This window comes from Penicillium arizonense, assembly GCF_001773325.1.
Source record: "Penicillium arizonense strain CBS 141311 chromosome Unknown PENARI_contig022, whole genome shotgun sequence".
Taxonomy (NCBI): Eukaryota; Fungi; Ascomycota; class Eurotiomycetes; order Eurotiales; family Aspergillaceae; genus Penicillium; species Penicillium arizonense.
In genome coordinates this window covers 62,138-79,676 of record NW_019173299.1, presented here as the reverse complement: position 1 = coordinate 79,676, position 17,539 = coordinate 62,138, and the positions used below count along the sequence as shown (strand labels likewise).

Below are 17,539 nucleotides of genomic sequence, written 5' to 3'. Positions count from 1 at the left end.
TAGCACAATAACCTTGAAGTATTCTCCATAATGTTCCTCGTGAGGATCTTGAAGTGGCTCTCCCGGTCCCCGTTACCGTACCGGTGCCTTGCGGTTGCCACCGGCCCTCCAAATACGCTCCAAATAAATGTACATAACTTATCTACAAGTCAGCCACCTTTCAACCGTGGCTCTTCTCCTTCCTTACCAAATATCTCTTGGATACCTTCACCTTCGTTGCTTCCCCATCTACCTAGATATCAACCACTCCCGCCTCACATAAAACAGCCATGAAAGCTGCATCTTCCATGCGGCCACTTAAGGCGGCCGCCCAATCTAAGAGATTCGTCAGCGGCACAAACAACTCCCGCTCGTCAGTCGCCGCAACCAGTCTCTTGAACCCGATTTCGCGATCCACGCCTCCGCAACCACGCAAAGCGCTGGCTGCGCCCTTGGCTAAACTGCCCCTCTCATCTGTGTTGCGCTCTTTGCTGGTGCTCTCTGTCTCATCTTCTACTCTCCTTCTCAAGCCATGCATCTACACTCTTTCGCTATTGGCACACCCCCGCTCAGCCCTCTGGGATGTTGCTAAGAACCCGTTGCTGAACATGCTGGTCAAGCACACCATTTACAAGCAGTTCAACGCAGGCGAGAACAAACTCGAAGTCCAGGAGTCGATCCGCAAGATCAAAGACCTTGGATGCCGCGGTGTTCTGCTCGGATATGCTCGTGAGGTCCTAGTCGGCGAGAATGACGATGCCGCCTACGATGCCAAGGCTGCTCTGGCCGAGATCCAAATGTGGCTCGATGGAACTCTGGCCACCGTCGACATGGCTCAGGCCGGAGACTTCGTTGCTCTCAAGTTCACTGGAATGGGTACCGATGCCCTCCGCCTTCTGCAGAAGCAGGCCATGCCCACCGACTTCATGGACGAGTCGATCCAGCGTGTCTGCGACCTGGCCATCTCCCGCGGCGTGCGTTTGCTAGTCGACGCCGAGGAACAGGCCGTGCAGCCCGGTATCGAAGCCTGGATCATGAAGTACCAGAAGTACTGCAACTCGCAAACCCCCGGTCGCGCCATTTTCTACGGCACATACCAGGCCTACCTTCGCTCCACCCCCGCCACTCTGGCCAAGCACCTCGAAATCGCGCGCGCCGAGGGATACACCCTCGGCGTCAAGCTGGTCCGCGGCGCCTACCTGAAGACCGAGCCCCGCCATGTCATCTGGAGCGAGAAGGAAGACACCGACCGCTGCTACGACGAAGTCGTCGAGGCCCTTCTCACTCGCAAGTACAACTCCATGCTCCAGCCCCCCACCAAGGAAACCCCCACCGAACTGCCTCCTGTCAACGTCATCATCGCCACCCACAACCGCGAGTCTGTCCGCAAGGCCCACGCTCTGCGCATGGAGCAGGCCACCCGCAATGAGGACTACGGTGTCGACCTCAGCTACGCTCAGCTCCAGGGTATGGCCGATGAGGTCAGCTGCGAGCTGCTTCAAGGATTTGAGAGTGCCGAGTCCACCGTCGGTGCTACCCCTATGAATGCTCCCAATGTCTTCAAACTGTTGACCTGGGGCTCCGTCAAGGAGTGCATGGGCTTCTTGCTCCGTCGTGCTGTCGAGAACACTGAGGCTGTTGGCCGTACCAAGGACTCTCAGGTCGCTATGATTGCCGAGTTGAAGCGTCGCTGCGGCTTCGGTGGAAGCCAGTAAATCCTAGTATTATTTTTCCTGATTTCTTGTTATAACTGGAGAGTGCTTTAGCCTCTCCTTGCATCAGCCCCCGCGGGGTGCTTTATGTCTGCGCATAGCTGGGGTGCATCCTCAATGGCGTTCTGGTTTTGAGAATTTTCCATAATGAGCAATGATATCAATCTTCAATATTGAACTGTCCTATTAAGTTGTAATCGAGTAGAATCGTGCGAAGGGAAGAGATGTTCCGAGTGTAGTCCCCGCCGGATCGACTTGCCCCTCATAGCTCGGAAGCACCATCCGATATGATCTGGCTGTCTACACCTGCAATTCCCTTTAAGTAGCTGATCCCTGCAACTATCACTTTCGGAGATCACCACTCAGGTCTTTTCTTTTACCTCAAACCAATACATCAACATCAACACAACCACCATTCACCATTCACCATCCACCATTCACCATCCACCAAAATGCACATCCTCTCAGAACCAGATGTCGCCCACATCTTTCGCAGCCTAACCCAATCCCAATGCCAAACCTTCATAAGCACCCTAAGCAACGCCCTGGTATCCATAACCCGCGAACAAAACCCCCAAACACCGGCATCAGACAAATTAATCCACCAACCCCTCCGCACAGTCTTCGCCACAAAAGCAAACAACACATGCATCTTCATGCCAGTCTCCGACACCGAAACAACAGGCATAAAAGTAGTGACAGTCAGCGAGTCCGGCATCCAAGGCGTGATCAACGTCTTCAACCCAGAGGGCCGCTTACAAGGTCTCCTCGCCGCAGCTGAAGTAACAGCTTTCCGCACCGCGCTGGCGACGATGACATTATTCGTGCGTTGTACCACTATCCGGAAGGATAACGTTGTAGTGTTTGGGTGTGGCCGACAGGCAGAGTGGCATGCCAGGCTTGCGTTGTTGTTGTACCCCGAGCAGATTCGTCGTGTGACGTTTGTTAATCGGGGGCGGACGCGGTTGGAAGAGTATGAGAGGGATGTGGTTGATGAGTTGAGACGGCGGTATCCTTCTGTTGTCTTTGATACGCTTGCTAAGGAGGGTGTTGATGGTTATGAGGAGAGGCTAGGGGAGGTCCTTGGTGCTGCGGATGTTATCTTTAGCTGTACGCCTGCTGTGCAGCCGAATTTCGGGTTTGAGGTTCTGGAGGCTAGGCCTAAGCAGCGGTTTATTTCTCTGATTGGGTCTTATAAACCTCATATGCGAGAGGTTGATGCCCGGACTTTGCTTTCCGGGGGGAAGGTTTATGTTGATTCTAAGGCGGCTTGTTTGGAGGAGGCTGGGGAGTTGATTGAGGCGAAGGTTGGGGAGGAGCAGTTGGTTGAAATGGGTGATATTTTGGGGGCTAGGGCTGGGGTTATGGAGGAGACGGTTGATGTTCCTGCTGGTTGTAATGTTGTTTATAAGTGTGTCGGTATGGGGTTGATGGATCTTGTTGTTGGTAAGAAGGTTCTTGATGTTGGGGCTGAGATGGGACTTGGGACGCATGTTGCTGGGTTTTAGTGATATGTGGCTTTTGTTTTATTGTTTATATTGGTTGCTTGTCTAGGTCTGTGGATATATTTTGTGCTTGCGATGCATAGCTATAGATATATATTCCTCTAGCCTACTACATTTTAAGAACATACTAGCTACCACAGTGGTTTTAGATACCGTTTTGTACACTAACATGGCCCAAATAAATGGATTTACGGAGCAGACATGTGTATATCCAATTTCCTTTGGATAGGAAACCCCTGTATGACCCTAATTCTTTATATTTCCTTAATCAGATCATGCTCAGCGTATATTTTGACTTTTTTCTTTCTTTAAAAGCAATGGTTAAGTAATCCAAGGCTTAGAAATAATGCAATAACAGGGCAATTATAGGGTGTCATAGAAAGATATCATTGGAGAGAACACCGAGCCCGTAATTAAGGCCGGAGTCGGGGGAACGGCATGCGGGGGTCGCTTTATCGATAAGTTCGGACTTCGACTTCGCAACTTTCTCCTCCTATCTCCGCTCTCTTTTTTGTCCAACCCAAGCTCACCTTGTTTCTCCCCGAACCCAACTCCCTGTGCATATCCGCTTCTCTCTCTCTGCGCAGACGATGTTCCGACCGCTGTCTCGCTGATATTGGCAATGGACGACTCGACTTCGACGCCCGCGCAAAAGCGCCCTCGTGTCGCCGAGGAAAACCGCAAACGAGCAGTACGAGCGTATGTCCTCGTCCTACCTTCTGGCTTTTTCGAATTGCCGTTTGGAACTATGAAGCGGCTAACAAACTGGGCGTGCGCAGGTGCGATGGATGCCGCCGGGTGAAAGAGAAATGCGAAGGTGGTGTGCCATGCCGCCGATGCGTACGATACAGCCGCCAGTGCAATTTCACACATATCGATCCCAATGAGAAGAGTCGGTCAACTTCCGCCTCGTAAGTCGGGCCTCGTGACCTTTTCCCGTTCTGCCGTCCAGACCGCTAATATCACCGCAGGCTCTTGGATCGGGCGGCCGCACTGAGTCGCAATGAGATCGCCGAAGCAGAAAGGGTGCATATTATGGAGCGTTTGCTCTCACATTATATGCCCAACATCAGGTTTGATATCCAGTCTTTGCGCCAGGCTGCGGAAGACTTGAAGAGCAAACACCGTGATGCCGGATCGGATGCGATTTCTACTAGGGCTGATCCTAATGAATTGGAGGATCTTGCCATTGATGAAGAGGATTTTACTATCAAGGCCATGCCTGATAATACAACCCGTAGGTCGGCTCTTATATTCACAGAAGATTCATGTGCTGACCCATTCGTTAGAATATTCTGGAGAATTTTCATATCTGAACTTCACAATGAAGATTCGGAAGAAAATTGATGAATGGATGAAGACAGCGGCACCAGAAGTAGGTCTTACGAGTCTTTTGACGAGTCCGAGCCAGCCATGCTAACCCGATGCCCTAGGCGACTTCCGAAGTCGAGCCATTTGAGGAACGATGGCGAAGCACCCAGCTTCAATCTGGGTCGCCTTTGATATCGTCGTCGATTACCTGTCTTCCGCCGCGATATGTGGCCGACTTCCTTGTTCAGATCTTCTTCAAGTATGCACAGACCAACAATTTCTACGTTGAGGAAGACTGGTTACTTGAGAAGTTGGCTATTTGCTACAACGATCCTGAAAGCTTGTCATCTGATGATGCGGGTGCAGTATGCTCTATTCTAATGGTGCTTGCGGTCGGCACACAATTCGCCCATATGGAGTCATCCACGCCTGTGAATTGTTTGCCCTCGGGGTCTACTGCAAACCAGGACCATCACTTCTCTGAAGATGAAGTTGGCCTGACATTTTACCAATTCGCCTCGAAGCTCCTCCCAGATCTCATTGCTACTGCATCCGTCCGCAGTGTACAGGCTTGTGTACTCATTGGAACATACCTCCTTCCATTGGACACATCTGGGCTAAGCTACACATATTTCGGCTTAGCGCTGAAGCTAGCAGTTCAAAATGGAATGCATAGAAGATATCACGGCGAGGGTCTATCATCCCGGATGATTGAAGTTCGGAACCGGGTCTTCTGGACAGCTTATACCATTGAAAAGTATGCTACCCCTCAGACCCTCAAGTTGCGTACATACTAACTAGTTCTATCAGGCGTATAAGCATTCTACACGGCAGGCCATCTTCCTTGTCAGATCCCGACGTTGATGGCCCACTCCCGGTTGATTTCCCTGGTCTCATGCCTGCAAACCAGATCTCAAACCATACGAACATGGTAGCATTGATCACGTTGACCTTAAAACTTGGGCAGGTCTCAAATGAAATGTAAGGCTCTCATATATTTTGATCGAAGTACGGATCTGACACATTGAACAGTACTTCCTTGCGAAAGTACCGCAGAGGCCAACAACAGGATTGTCTCGAACGACTGCTCAATCTCCGGAAAAATCTTGTTGATTGGTGGTCAACTCTCCCAGAGGAAATCAGCTGCCGCGATTTGAATCCCACAGGACCGCTGTTTAGGTCAAACGTACACCTCAAGCTTGATTACTGTCTTACTCGCGTTTTCATCGGGCGGCCGTTCCTTTTCAGCAACATCAAGGGTATTTACCAAACACCTTCTCATGCACCACCATTCAAGGGACCTTCCGGTCTGTCCAAGAACCGTGCAACCCTTGTGACGGATTGCGTGGAAGCGGCTCTGGAGATCATTGACCTGTGCCGCTTACTCCGTGATGAGAAGGGTCTCGCACGAGCCTCATTTACAGAGTTCAGTTCGTGCCGTGCAGCATTGCTGGTCATCCTGGCACAAGGCCTAACCAAACGCACGGAGCGACTTGGAGCTGCTCTTGAGCAGGGCATATCCCTCATCAAGATTATGTCCATGGGCGTCGGCTCAGCGCGCTCAGCAGTCAGCGTGATCGAAGCACTCGAGCGAGCCATCCGCCGACTCGAAGCATGGAGCGAGACGCACCCTGACATCAACAACGGGGGTGGTGTAGAATCAGCCTACGACCGATTCAAAAACTGGGAAATGCTCTGGAAGGCCGGCCCCATCTCACCGTCTACCTTCGCCTGGCAGCAACAGGAGGCTTATGGCTCCAGCGACCAGAACGTCCCACAGGGCATACCCCCCCATGCAACACCGACGATTCCGGCACCCATCAATTCCAATGTATCCATGACACCACCGTCAGCGGTGATGGTCGGCAACGGCGCCGTGAGAACCCCCGGCCAGCCAGACCAGGACATTGAAAATGATGTCCCGGGCAGTGTTCTCTCCGACACGTTCTCGATTTCGCAGCAGTCACTTTCGCATATGCCGCACTTTGGCTTTGATCATTTCGTTTCCAACTTCCCGCAGGAGCTCGGCGAGTTTACTGCCATTCCTTGCTTTGAACCTGATGGTCAGAATGCTAATGGTATGCCTGGTGCTGAGATGAAGACTCCTAGCGGTGAGCCTGATCCGCACTGGTTGCAATTCATGAAAGGTTGATTACTGTACTTGATTTGCGTCGGGTTGGACTTTGTCTTTGGATTCTGATTTACTGTTTATACCATTTTGCGACTGCTAATGCTTTCTTCCTTGTTAAATCTGATGTCTGGCGAGATATATATAAGGAATCGAATGCTGATTATTTCCGATCCAGTAAATTCAGAACGTAACGTTCCTTGTTAGGCTTAACAAGAGGAAAGAAGCAATACTTTAGAAGGGGCACCCGGTATCTGTTCAATTCCTTATGCCAATACTTCAAGTCATTCATAAATGTACAAATTAACCGTCCTAATCGAACGTAACCTTCTTTCCTGCGAACGCAGCGGTAGTAGCCTGTTCCTTGGCCTTCCGCTTTGCCTCCCAAGAAGGATGTAATGGACCTTCGTCCTTCTTCGGCGCAGGCTTAGGCCTGCCTGCAGGAGCATGCCCATCATGCCGATCCTGAGACCGTCCTGAGCCACCACCAAATCCACCACGTCGACCACCTCTTCCTCCTCTCACACCATCAGTAGCTCCCCGCTTGGTATCCCAGCCATTGTCTCGGCCACCATACTTCTGAGCCATCTGTTCATTCTTGACGTGGTTGGCTGCCGCGCCGAACTTCTTCTCCCACAACGCCCGACGCGCCTGCTGGCCCATACGGTTCTTGCGCTGGGGCTTCTTCCCAGATGTTTCCTCGTCGTCCGTGGCTTCTTCTGAACCGGACCAGTAGCCGCCCATCATTAGAGATGGAAGGAACGTTGTATCCTTCACCGGTGCAGTCGAGCCCTTGGCTGCCTTTGTTTTCTTGGGCGGTGGAGAACCATCTGCTGAGAAGTCCGGTGATGGAGACCGGGAGATAGAGTTGGAGATATCATCTACGTTGGAATCCTCTTCTTCTTCGTCATCATCGTCATCATCGTTGTCACCGGATTCCTCATCGGCCTCATCCTCAGAGTCCGAACCAGGAGCAAGTCGCGAGTTAAATTGTGAAAGATCCTCGCTTCCAGAGTCATCTCCATCAGAGATCTCGAGGTCACGGGAGTCCTGCTCGCCGCGCCGAGGTTTTAACGTCGCTCCTTCAGATTCCGAGTCCGATATGTCATCTGTTCGCGCCTTTTTCGGCGCGGCCTCCTTCTTGCCATCCTGCTTGCCCTCCTTCCCAGCTGGCGCATCGTCCACTCTCAGCAGTTTCCGAATACCGGCCATAAGGCCCGGCATCTCCTTCTGGACGGGCGTAGATTTGAATAGGCGCGCGAGGATATTGGCCTCCGCGGTATTCTTCGGTCCATCCAGTGACACTTTCTTGACTTCCTGGAACTCGCCAAATGTCCGCGTCTCTGCAATGCGCTTGGTCTTGATAAGTTGTTTGAACAGGTATTTTTCGGAAACGGTGTGGTAGTTCAGTGTCTGTTCAAATGAGACGACATTGTTAGTTATCAAGGTCTTGACGGAGTATCAAGCACCATTTTTAGAGCTCGTGCGAATAAGACCATACCTTCAAAGCCTCAATCTCCTCCGCCAACCGCGCCAATGTCTTCATGTCCTTCTGCGACTTCGCAGTTTTCTCTCGCCGGCTGAGCTTCTGTCGCTCAAATCCGCGCGACGTCTTCAGCGCTCGAATCAGGACCTGCACTCCGTTCTCGAACATTTGCGTCAAGCGGGTGCCGTGGATCGACATTTTGCGGGTGTCGCTCGACCGCGCGGGGCCGTTGAGCTCGGCGAGCTTGCGTTTCGGCATGTTGAGTGGTTGTGAGAGAGTATGGGTAGAAGGTGGTGCGAAGGAAAATTAGAGGAGATTAGAGCGGTGGAAAATCGAAGGCTGTTCGAGGGTCGCGGATCGCTAGGTCGTTCGATGTTGCCGTAGCTTAATTTTTTTTTCTTAGGCGGAGCCCGCGCCAAGACAACTCCAATGAACATCGCGAAATCGATCATATTTGAATGGACCAACTATTGTTGGGCTGGGTTTTGTATTTGATCGAATGATTTACTGTAGTACACTCGGACTATTTTCATAGTCTTGTATGACTCTACTACGTTACATGTTGTATTACGTACTCTCTTTTTTGCTTGGACAAAAAGACCATCGATTAAACAGACGGATATGTACATACAGACATGGCAAGGAAAATGATACGCATACAGCCCTCTTCTATTTCTTTTCTTCTTCCTTCTCCTCGGGCTTGGGAGTGGGGAGCTTGAACTGTGGTTGTATAGATTAGGACTTGCTCAGCAACATCTCAAAGGACAAAACTTACAGACTCGGGAGTGCGGTTCTGGCCAGCACCAACGGGCTCCCAGGCGGTAGAGCCGCTCTCAAAGTTACGGAAGGCCTGGGTGAGCTCAAGGGGCTCAATAACGATACGCTTCTTCTCCTCGTCGTAGCGCAGCTCAGTATAACCGGTCAAGGGGAAGTCCTTGCGCAGAGGGTGACCGTCGAAACCGTAGTCGGTCATGATACGGCGCAAATCGGGGTGGCCGCTGAAGAAGACACCGAACATGTCGTACACTTCACGCTCGTACCACAAAGCACCCTCGAACAGACCAGTGACACTGGGCACGGGGGTGGCCTCGTCGGCGTAGGTCTTGACGCGGATACGAGAGTTGTAACGGACACTCAGTAGGTTGTAGACGACCTCGAAGCGCTGGTCACGGGTTGGGAAGTCGACAGCGGTGATATCGGAGATCTGGGTGAACTCGGCGGAGGTGTGGTTCTTCAGGAAGCTCATCACGGGGACGACACCGGCGGGGGCAGTGTAGACGGTGAGCTCGTCCTTCCAGACGGTGAATTGCTGGATGTATTTGGGCAAGCAGGACATGATGTATTGTCCGTACTTGTGCAGGCCATCGGCCATGGGCTGGTACTTGTCGGTAGGGTTGACGACGGGCGCACGCAGGGGGCCCTGGGCTGATAGAACACGCTTCGGTTAGCTCAATTGACATTATAGGATTGACATGTCCAGTTCACGTACGCGGGCGCTGCGCCTGGCGCATGTTTTCAGGTTCCGGTCCCGGTGTTGTCGAAGCCTTAGGAGCATACTGCAGGGAGGCTGAGGAAAAGGTGCGGGCGGCCATGGACCTCGTGGCAGGTGCCACGGAGCGTCCAGAACCCAGGCGCATCAAGGAGCGTGCGGAGGCCATTGTGTAGAGCGAGCAATGGCAGATGCAACGGGAGGAGGGGACGTAAGTCGGATTGCGAGAAACTAGAGTGGTCGACTCCTTCAGTCACGTGAAGCTGATCTAACCACGCTAAACGCCATCGGGTAATGCCAGCAAAATGAAGCCGCGCTTCAATTTCCTTCCTTTCTTCTTTCCCGTTCATCCTCTACATATCAATCAAACTCCTCCTTTTTTTCCGTCCTCTCTTACTATCGCCCCTCCACTTCCTCTAATTGCCGTTTCTCTTGTTTTAGTTTCGGGGGCGTTTTTTCCCTCGTTTCTCATCCGTTCGGCGTTTGAGATCTCGTGTCCCTCTCCGGTTATCACACATCCCCCGCGATAATGTCGAGCCATTCATTGATCGACTCCGTCATCGACGATGACGATGAGTTCTGGTATGTGGTGAGCCTTGTTCACAACGCGCGATTCGAGTACTGATCAACCCACAGCCCCCTTTGCATTGAAGAGTTCGATCTTTCCGATAAGAACTTTAAGCCATGCCCTTGTGGGTACCAGGTATGTCTTTCGCCATCGTTCACGCGTTGCAATCCACGTATTGGGGAAACGGGACCACCGTCTCTTCATCCACCTTGACCTCGCAGCCCTAACATGTGAGTGATATTAGATTTGCCAATTCTGCTACAACAACATCAAAACCCACAGCGAAGAGGGTCGATGCCCCAACTGTCGACGCGGATATGATGAAAGTACTATCCAGTACAAGATTCCCGACGCCGAAGAGTGAGTCTTTTCGTGCCCAACGACACCGCCCCGCCTCACCCAACTAACCGGATTTTCTTCTCTCTAGGTTCAAGGCGGATTTGGCGTTAAAGCATCGCAAGGCAGCTGCAGCAAAGAAGAAGGAAGCCGAAAAACGCGAAATCGAAGCTTCCAGTCGCAAGAATTTAGCCGGTGTCCGTGTTGTCCAAAAGAACTTGGTCTACGTTATCGGTCTCAATCCTACGATCCGGGACGAAAATCAGCTTCTCCAAACGCTTCGTGGGCGCGAATACTTTGGTCAATATGGCGAAATCGAAAAGATTGTGGTCAGCAAGGCGAAGCCCGGCGGCAACCCGAACCAGGGCATTGGTGTCTATGTGACTTTCTCTCGCAAGGCCGATGCTGCGACATGCATTAACGCCGTGGATGGATCCGGAAATGGCGATCGAGTGCTCAGAGCGCAATACGGCACGACCAAATACTGTTCGTCTTTCCTTCGAAACGAACAGTGCAACAACCGAAACTGCACTTTCTTGCACGAGACCGGCGAGGACAGCGACAGCTACAGTCGCCAGGATCTTTCCTCTATGAACACAATCTCTACCCAACGCCAAAACCTTCCTCCTACCCCCTCGAGCGTTCCCGCACATGTGAGGTCCGCTCAACCTATCTCTCTTCCGATGCGCAGACAACCAAGCAAGGATGACTCAGTCAGTGGTCGCTCGGGCATCCCAGATGGCCCGGCTCTACCATCATCTGCTAGTTGGGCCAATAAGGATGTTGCAATTCACCGGACCAGGAGGACTAGTCTCACGGGCAGTCAAGCATCTAACAGCCCGCGGCCTTCAAACGTTAATATTGCCACCCCAGTCGAAGAGCCAAAGCGATCCGAGAAGCCATCTCCAATTTCTCAGGAACCTCAGCAACCAACTTTACCAAACGATCCCCAATCCCCTTCCGCGGAGCCACGTCCACGTGGAACCAACAAGCCTCCGAAGCAACCAACACCATTTGATAATTTGTTGAAGGATATTACATCCCCGCACTTCAGATTCTCTTTCTCTACAGCCGAACTGTCCGAAGAAGAGGTCAAGTTGATCGAGAACTATCCGTCTTTTATCGATCCGTACGGTGGCGTCAAGCGCAGAGCTATGCGTGAGAAAGTCGAACAGGAGCGTCTTAACCGGGAGCAAGAGCTGCTCCAATCTGTTGCAGCTGAGGAGGACAGTCGTGAAGCTGGCAGCCTTCAGCTTGGCGGTGAACCGGAGGATGCCAACCCTCCGCGTGGCCGCCAGACCCGAGAGTCACATGGTGCTATTCAACCACCTTCGCAACAGGGCACCGCAGACAACTCGACCGTCGGATCTCCTGTATCTGCGACCAGCCACCAATTCCAAGGCCTGAACCTTGCTGGGCGAAGCTTAACACCCCTCCAGCAACAGCAATTGATGTTACTTAAATCCGCTGGCAACCAACAAGCCGGTTTGGCTGACCCTTTGAGCTCCGCTGCTCTGGATCAAGCTGCTCAAGTCCGCCAGGGACTTCTGCAGAACCAGATGGCCCAATTCAATGCGCTGCAGGCAGCACAGAACCGACAGTCTTCCCGATTCTCTTTCAATGAAGCTGGTTCGAAGAACATTCCCAATGCACGCATGTTGAGCCAGATGCAGTCCGCAAGCCCCAACCCGCTGTCGGCCCCGAGCCCTCAACACAGCCTCGCGAGTGGTTTCTATGCGAGTGGTGTCCAGGGTCCTCCTCCCGGGTTGAAGACGGCCGGTACCCCTCCCATCAGCGGCGGTGGAATGTTTGCCCAAGGTCACGGTTTCACCTCAGGGCTTGGGTCCAATGTCGGCAAGCAAGATGCAACCCCGGAGTTGATGCGCGAGTTACTGCGCGGACGAAATGGTACAAATGTCGGTGGTTTACAGGGCCAGGAGGCAGCTAAGCGTGAGTTCATGATTCCTTTCCTTCAACAGCACAATACCCCACCTCCCATGACTCCCAATGGCCTTCTCGGCTCGTTCTATGGGTCCCAGCCAGGCATGCCTGAATCTGGTGGCCCACAGAAGCAGAAGAAAAAGGGAAAGAAGCACAGACACGCTAACACTTCCTCCGGTGGAGGTGGTGTAGTAGATCTTGCGGACCCGAGCATTTTGCAAGCGAGAATGCATCAGGTCGGTGCGAATGCTACAGCCGGGCAAGCGTTATATGGGAGTCAAGGTCAAGGTGGGTACAACCCCTCGATGGTGTATGGCGGTGGCATCAGTCGCTGGTGAAACATCTTCTCTCATCCCCGTGGTCCCATACATTTCCCTACTTGCTCTTTCAGTCATGACTTTGTTCCCTTGACGGGATTGTTTTATTCTTATGACATGATTTTATCACCCTTTTCTTTCCTCTTTCCCAAAGAGCCGGACCTTGCATCTTGATGTTTCTCTATTTCCGATCAAACTGGCTGCTCCGATTTCTGCGATGGCCGGGCGTGTTTCTGGCGTACTATGGACTCTTTGACTGTTGCTTTTCCCTGGCTGTCTCTTTTACTGCATGTTATTCCCGCTCTTTCCTTATTTCAAGGAGTCTTTGCATTTAATGGACATACGGCATGTCTGGTCTCCCTTTGTATTCGGCGGCTGTGTTTTCCCTTTTTTGTTCTTTGCATCCGGATTTCATGATACTATCTACTGCGTCTTGACGACCGTGGAATGTTTACATGAATTAATGTACGTTAAGATGTCCCTACTCTGATACCACAAGCCGAAACAGGGTCTTATTCGAAATCAGTTTCCACACAGCCGCCGTTTACATAGACGACCTCCCCTGCAACGTTCTTCGCCTCGGGAGTCGCAGCCCATCATGTAATTATTTGGTGTGCCCCGTTTGTATCATTTTTAGTCTTGCTGCTTAGTCGTTACGCTTTTCTCCTGGGATTCGTTTTGTCTGCTTTCACTTTCCTTCCGCATCATCTGCCCATCTCTATCACCTTGTCACGTCTTTGCACAACCGCTGATCGCTGTTCTTTCTAGTCAATGAGGATTTTCCCCCACTCGGCGAACAATCCAAAGATCGTCGACCCGTTGACAGTTTTGGCTTTTTGAAATCTCAGTTGCCCAACGAGTCTACCGCTAGAGCTGGAACCCCGACTCTACCCCCAGGCTTGCCGTTGCCCCACGCTCACCCCTCGACTTCTGCTTTTCAGGAACAGCTCAGTTCCTCAAAGCCGTCCTCGCCTGCTCCAATACTGCCGCCTGGCCTAGGTGCTAGCATCTCACGACTCGGTACACCGAATCAAGACCGCGATGAAACCCCTTCCCAGCGGTTGAGTCCAGAACTCACCGTGGGAGGCCCGTTGACATCTAGCCGTGTGAAGGATGCATCCCAGATTTCCTTTGGGTCGCCAGTACAGAAGCCCGCAAGCAAGGCTCGTGCCCAGCGCAAGATTGATTTGGCTGCTGCTGCTGCCGATGCCAAAGATTCGGCTATCAAAGCCCCAAACCAGTCGGAGCCAAGTTCTGCAGTCACGAAAGGCAGCCCCATTGGTTTCAGCACACCATTAGCCACCACTACCAAGTCTGAACAAGTTGCTGCTCCTGGTTCTGTTTCTGCGATCGGGTCGCGGCCTCACACACCTCAGACCATCGCATCTCGGATGTCTGATTCTCCCGTTCCCCGTCAGCCCCGTATTCTGCGTGTGGTGGAATCAACAAAGACCGAAACCCCCCCTCCTGTTCTCGATTCTCCCTCCGTGACTACCTCTGTCATTGGGGGAAGCAAGTCACGCTCTCGGCGCCAGAGCCTTTCATCTAACAGCCGACCTGACACTCCTGCTGATCACAGTTGGGAAGCCGATTACTATCCCTCGACCTCTGCTTCCCGCGCGAATTCTCCTCCTGCGTCCTCCCGCATCGGCTCTGCCCCAGTTCGGTCCATGACGAAGAGCCAAGTCAAGAAGGAGAGAAAGCAGAAAGCTAAGGAGGCGGAGGCCAAAAAGGTTGAAGCCGCACCTGCACCCGAAGAACCTGTCCAAGCTCCTATCATGGGGCGAAAGCGCAAGACCAAGAAGGAACCAAAAACCAATGTGGACACGACTGATAGTGCTGCTGCCAGTGGCACCGAGACAATGAGCCCTGCCAAGGCAGCAATCAGCTCGCCGGTCAAGCCGGAGCCCGTGGTAGAGGTTCCAAAGAAAGTGAAGGCCAAGGAGAAGCCTATCAAGGAACCAACTCCTCCCCCTCCTCCGTCCCCTCCTCCACCTGCTGTTGAAGAGCCACCTCGTCAGAAGGAAGCCCCGGTGGAGCCCTGGCGTACCCACAATACAGTCGAGCAGTTGGTCAAGGATTCCGAGGCTAGTGGAAGATCCATAAAGGACCTGTTTGTGGAACGGACTAAGCCTCTCCACGAGTTACTTGCTGAGATGCACAAGTCCGGTGAGCTGGACCTCTACAAGAGTTCCCTTTTCAACCCTACCAATCTCAGCCAGCGCACCGACATGAAGTGTGTCGCAGACGACTATGATATTCTCCAGTGTCCCACTGAATTGAACGAGGAACACCGCAAAGCCCTGCTTCGTGGAGAACCCGTTCGACTTGGTGACGAGCGCCTGAAGAGCCGATGCCTCATCACACCTCGCGGCTGTGTGCTTCGCCACCTTGAGCCAGAGGAAGAGGAGCGGTACCTTGAGCTAGAGAAGAATATGGCTATCACCTCTGATCCCTTCATGATTGGAGATGATTCCAGCAACCCCAGTGGCGGTCTGGAAGCACTCTTCGCCAACCCAGAGAAGTTTAACATCTGCTGGGTTGAAGACATGCCCACCCGTCTCGGCGCGACATCCCCAGCATCTTCTCTCGGCGTGCCCGACTCTGTGATTCCACCCAACGTGCTCTCTGCCATGGAGGCTGACAGCACCCGCAACCACGACTGGGCCGTCGCCAATTCGGCAGAACTCCTCAATACTACTCCCGCAGCTGTGCGCTCCTTCGCAGCGATCACTGCTCAGCACATGCTCAACAACCCAGGCATGCTCGGTGCCAACCCGACCCTGGACGATGTTGCCGGGCTCACCAATGAAGAGCTGAGGGACCTCTCTGGTCGTTCCCAGAAGGACCTGGAGCTGACTCGGAAGGAACTGGACTCGCTGGATAAGAAGTTCGCAGCTCTGCTTCGACGTAACCGGAAGCTCCAGCTGCAGGCATTGACATTCGCTGCTGCGTCCGAGTTATAATCAGTCATTGTATTCTCTCTCGCTTTGGAGGGTTACCGGTTGCCTTTTCAATTGCAGGTTTATGAGCCAGGATGGAACGGTGATGTACATATGGAGCTGCATGATATCCTGGAAGGTGGTTCTACTATGTCTTTGATTAAACTTGTATGATTAGCATGAATGTGAATGTATGAACAATGTATAAGTGCCTTTCCTAGCTTTCGACTTGCATTCAACACAGTTTCAACAAATTAAAAAAGCAATTCACTAGATTATACCAGGATCTCGCAATTCGCTTAATTGATGATGACTTGCATCGAATTCCACAATGAGCATTAGATCACTGCTTTTCGTGTCATCCTATTGTTGCCTATTGTGATGTTGGCCAGCATTAGTGAGTCTTAGAGACAGGGACGCGGTTGCCTATTTAGGAAGGCATTGTTGATTTCCCTGTTTATGACACATAAAGTAAACAGTAATCACTCTAAGCAAACTTACCTTTGTTTTCCCTCAAATTTCACTTCTTTTTCTACTTTTAAACCATGGATGAAACCAACAAGCAGCGTAAGCGTAAGCAGCGGCGTCAGCGCCAAAAAGCCAATAAAGTGAGTCATTGACGTTCGTTGCAAAGGAGAGAAGAGGTATTAAACTGTTTTACAGCGTGCTGTCCGCGCCGCCCAGCAGGCCGAAGGGCCCGAGCACAAGGCGGCCCGGATCGCGCAGCTCAAGCGGGAGCTCCGGGCTGCCGAGATGGACGCGGCCCGTGCCAACGCTGCGATTGCTCATCTGGTAGTGGCAGAGAAGAAAGAGCAGGTAAGATACTCCCCTCCCTTACCGTGACTTATATACTAAACTGTGTTACTCGAACAGCTTCGTGCTGCTTTGAAAGGGAGCCCTGCGCCCAAAACCCCCCAGAAGGGCCCCGCAGCCCCCGAGCCCCCTGCCCCCGAGCCCCCTGCTGCCGGTGACGCGCCGCCCGCCGGTCCTGTGGTGACCCCCGCCCGTGCTGCCACTCCCCCCCGCCCGGCCGATGCCTCCCTGTTTGGCCGGGTGGCCCCCCGCCCCTGTATCCCCCTTCAACGTGCCGTAAGTTCCATCCTCTTACCCATTTCCCCCTTTCTCCCATTCTCTTGCTTCTGATACTTGTGGGTTGGCTGGCTCCTATTGCTTATGGCTTAGCTTCTGATTACTTATGGCTAAGCCTCTGATGCTTGTGGGTTGAATGGCTCCTATTGCCCGTGGCTTAGCCTCTGATTACTTATGGCTAAGCCTCTGATGCTTATGGGTTAGTTGGCTCCTATTGCCTATGGCGTAGTTGCTGATTACTTATGAGCTGGCATCTGAGTCTTGTGGGTTTGCATCTGGGCCTTAGGTTGACATCTAAAACATAGTATCTGGGGCTCGTGGCTTGGCATTTAAGACCTGTACGCTAGTATCACGGACTTGCTGGAATCTGGGCTTCATGGTCTTTACAGTATCACAATGAACATGACTAACACTTATCTTACGAATAGGGCCAGTAAATTTTTATTCCTTTGTGACCGATGAGAATTTGTTTCTTTTCTTATTTTTTTTCTGAATCGTGCCCTCAATGATACCAATTTTTCGAACCAAACCATCCAACCGTCGTAGTGTAGACCCAAAGAGAGCAAGTCTCGAGTTACGTATCAGACCTCGTAAGTAGGAAGCAAGTATCCAGAAAAGGTATTGTGGGATTGTGAAATACAATATTGAGATGAGTACGAAACGAATGTAGATAAGCAACCGCTGATGGGACTCCCGTCTTAGCAAGCATAGCCAGTTACCACTCACTATTGGAAAA

General features: G+C 52.1%; 7 protein-coding genes across 7 annotated transcripts; 5 read left to right on the top strand and 2 right to left on the bottom strand.

Moving 5' to 3' along the window:
- Positions 1–269: 269 nt before the first annotated feature.
- On the top strand, positions 270–1,694 carry PENARI_c022G00594 (proline dehydrogenase family protein; the record flags this gene model as incomplete). The annotated part of the gene is made up of 1 exon (XM_022635310.1): positions 270–1,694. One exon carries the CDS (start codon positions 270–272, stop codon positions 1,692–1,694), a length of 1,425 nt encoding a protein of 474 aa, XP_022484741.1.
- Positions 1,695–2,143: 449 nt separating this feature from the next.
- On the top strand, positions 2,144–3,199 carry PENARI_c022G07788 (putative proline utilization protein PrnX; the record flags this gene model as incomplete). The annotated part of the gene is made up of 1 exon (XM_022635410.1): positions 2,144–3,199. One exon carries the CDS (start codon positions 2,144–2,146, stop codon positions 3,197–3,199), a length of 1,056 nt encoding a protein of 351 aa, XP_022484696.1.
- Positions 3,200–3,818: 619 nt separating this feature from the next.
- On the top strand, positions 3,819–6,659 carry PENARI_c022G11331 (Zn(II)2Cys6 transcription factor; the record flags this gene model as incomplete). Its single annotated transcript, XM_022635455.1, has 7 exons — positions 3,819–3,895; positions 3,976–4,107; positions 4,168–4,433; positions 4,486–4,571; positions 4,630–5,264; positions 5,318–5,488; positions 5,540–6,659. 7 exons carry the CDS (start codon positions 3,819–3,821, stop codon positions 6,657–6,659), a joined length of 2,487 nt encoding a protein of 828 aa, XP_022484781.1.
- Positions 6,660–6,947: 288 nt separating this feature from the next.
- PENARI_c022G04289 (BUD22 family protein) lies at positions 6,948–8,379 on the bottom strand (the record flags this gene model as incomplete). The annotated part of the gene is made up of 2 exons (XM_022635359.1): positions 6,948–8,048; positions 8,137–8,379. 2 exons carry the CDS (start codon positions 8,377–8,379, stop codon positions 6,948–6,950), a joined length of 1,344 nt encoding a protein of 447 aa, XP_022484800.1.
- A 411-nt stretch (positions 8,380–8,790) lies between these two features.
- PENARI_c022G08409 (complex I 30 kDa subunit family protein) lies at positions 8,791–9,779 on the bottom strand (the record flags this gene model as incomplete). The annotated part of the gene is made up of 3 exons (XM_022635416.1): positions 8,791–8,841; positions 8,897–9,546; positions 9,611–9,779. 3 exons carry the CDS (start codon positions 9,777–9,779, stop codon positions 8,791–8,793), a joined length of 870 nt encoding a protein of 289 aa, XP_022484769.1.
- A 360-nt stretch (positions 9,780–10,139) lies between these two features.
- PENARI_c022G05929 (CCR4-NOT core ubiquitin-protein ligase subunit MOT2) lies at positions 10,140–15,738 on the top strand (the record flags this gene model as incomplete). Its single annotated transcript, XM_022635385.1, has 5 exons — positions 10,140–10,192; positions 10,247–10,313; positions 10,423–10,538; positions 10,606–12,743; positions 13,541–15,738. The coding sequence occupies 5 exons, from the start codon at positions 10,140–10,142 to the stop codon at positions 15,736–15,738; spliced, it is 4,572 nt and encodes a 1,523-aa protein (XP_022484678.1).
- Positions 15,739–16,259: 521 nt separating this feature from the next.
- PENARI_c022G05040 (uncharacterized protein) lies at positions 16,260–17,240 on the top strand (the record flags this gene model as incomplete). The annotated part of the gene is made up of 4 exons (XM_022635369.1): positions 16,260–16,322; positions 16,378–16,530; positions 16,588–16,803; positions 17,232–17,240. 4 exons carry the CDS (start codon positions 16,260–16,262, stop codon positions 17,238–17,240), a joined length of 441 nt encoding a protein of 146 aa, XP_022484684.1.
- Between the last annotated feature and the right edge of the window lie 299 nt (positions 17,241–17,539).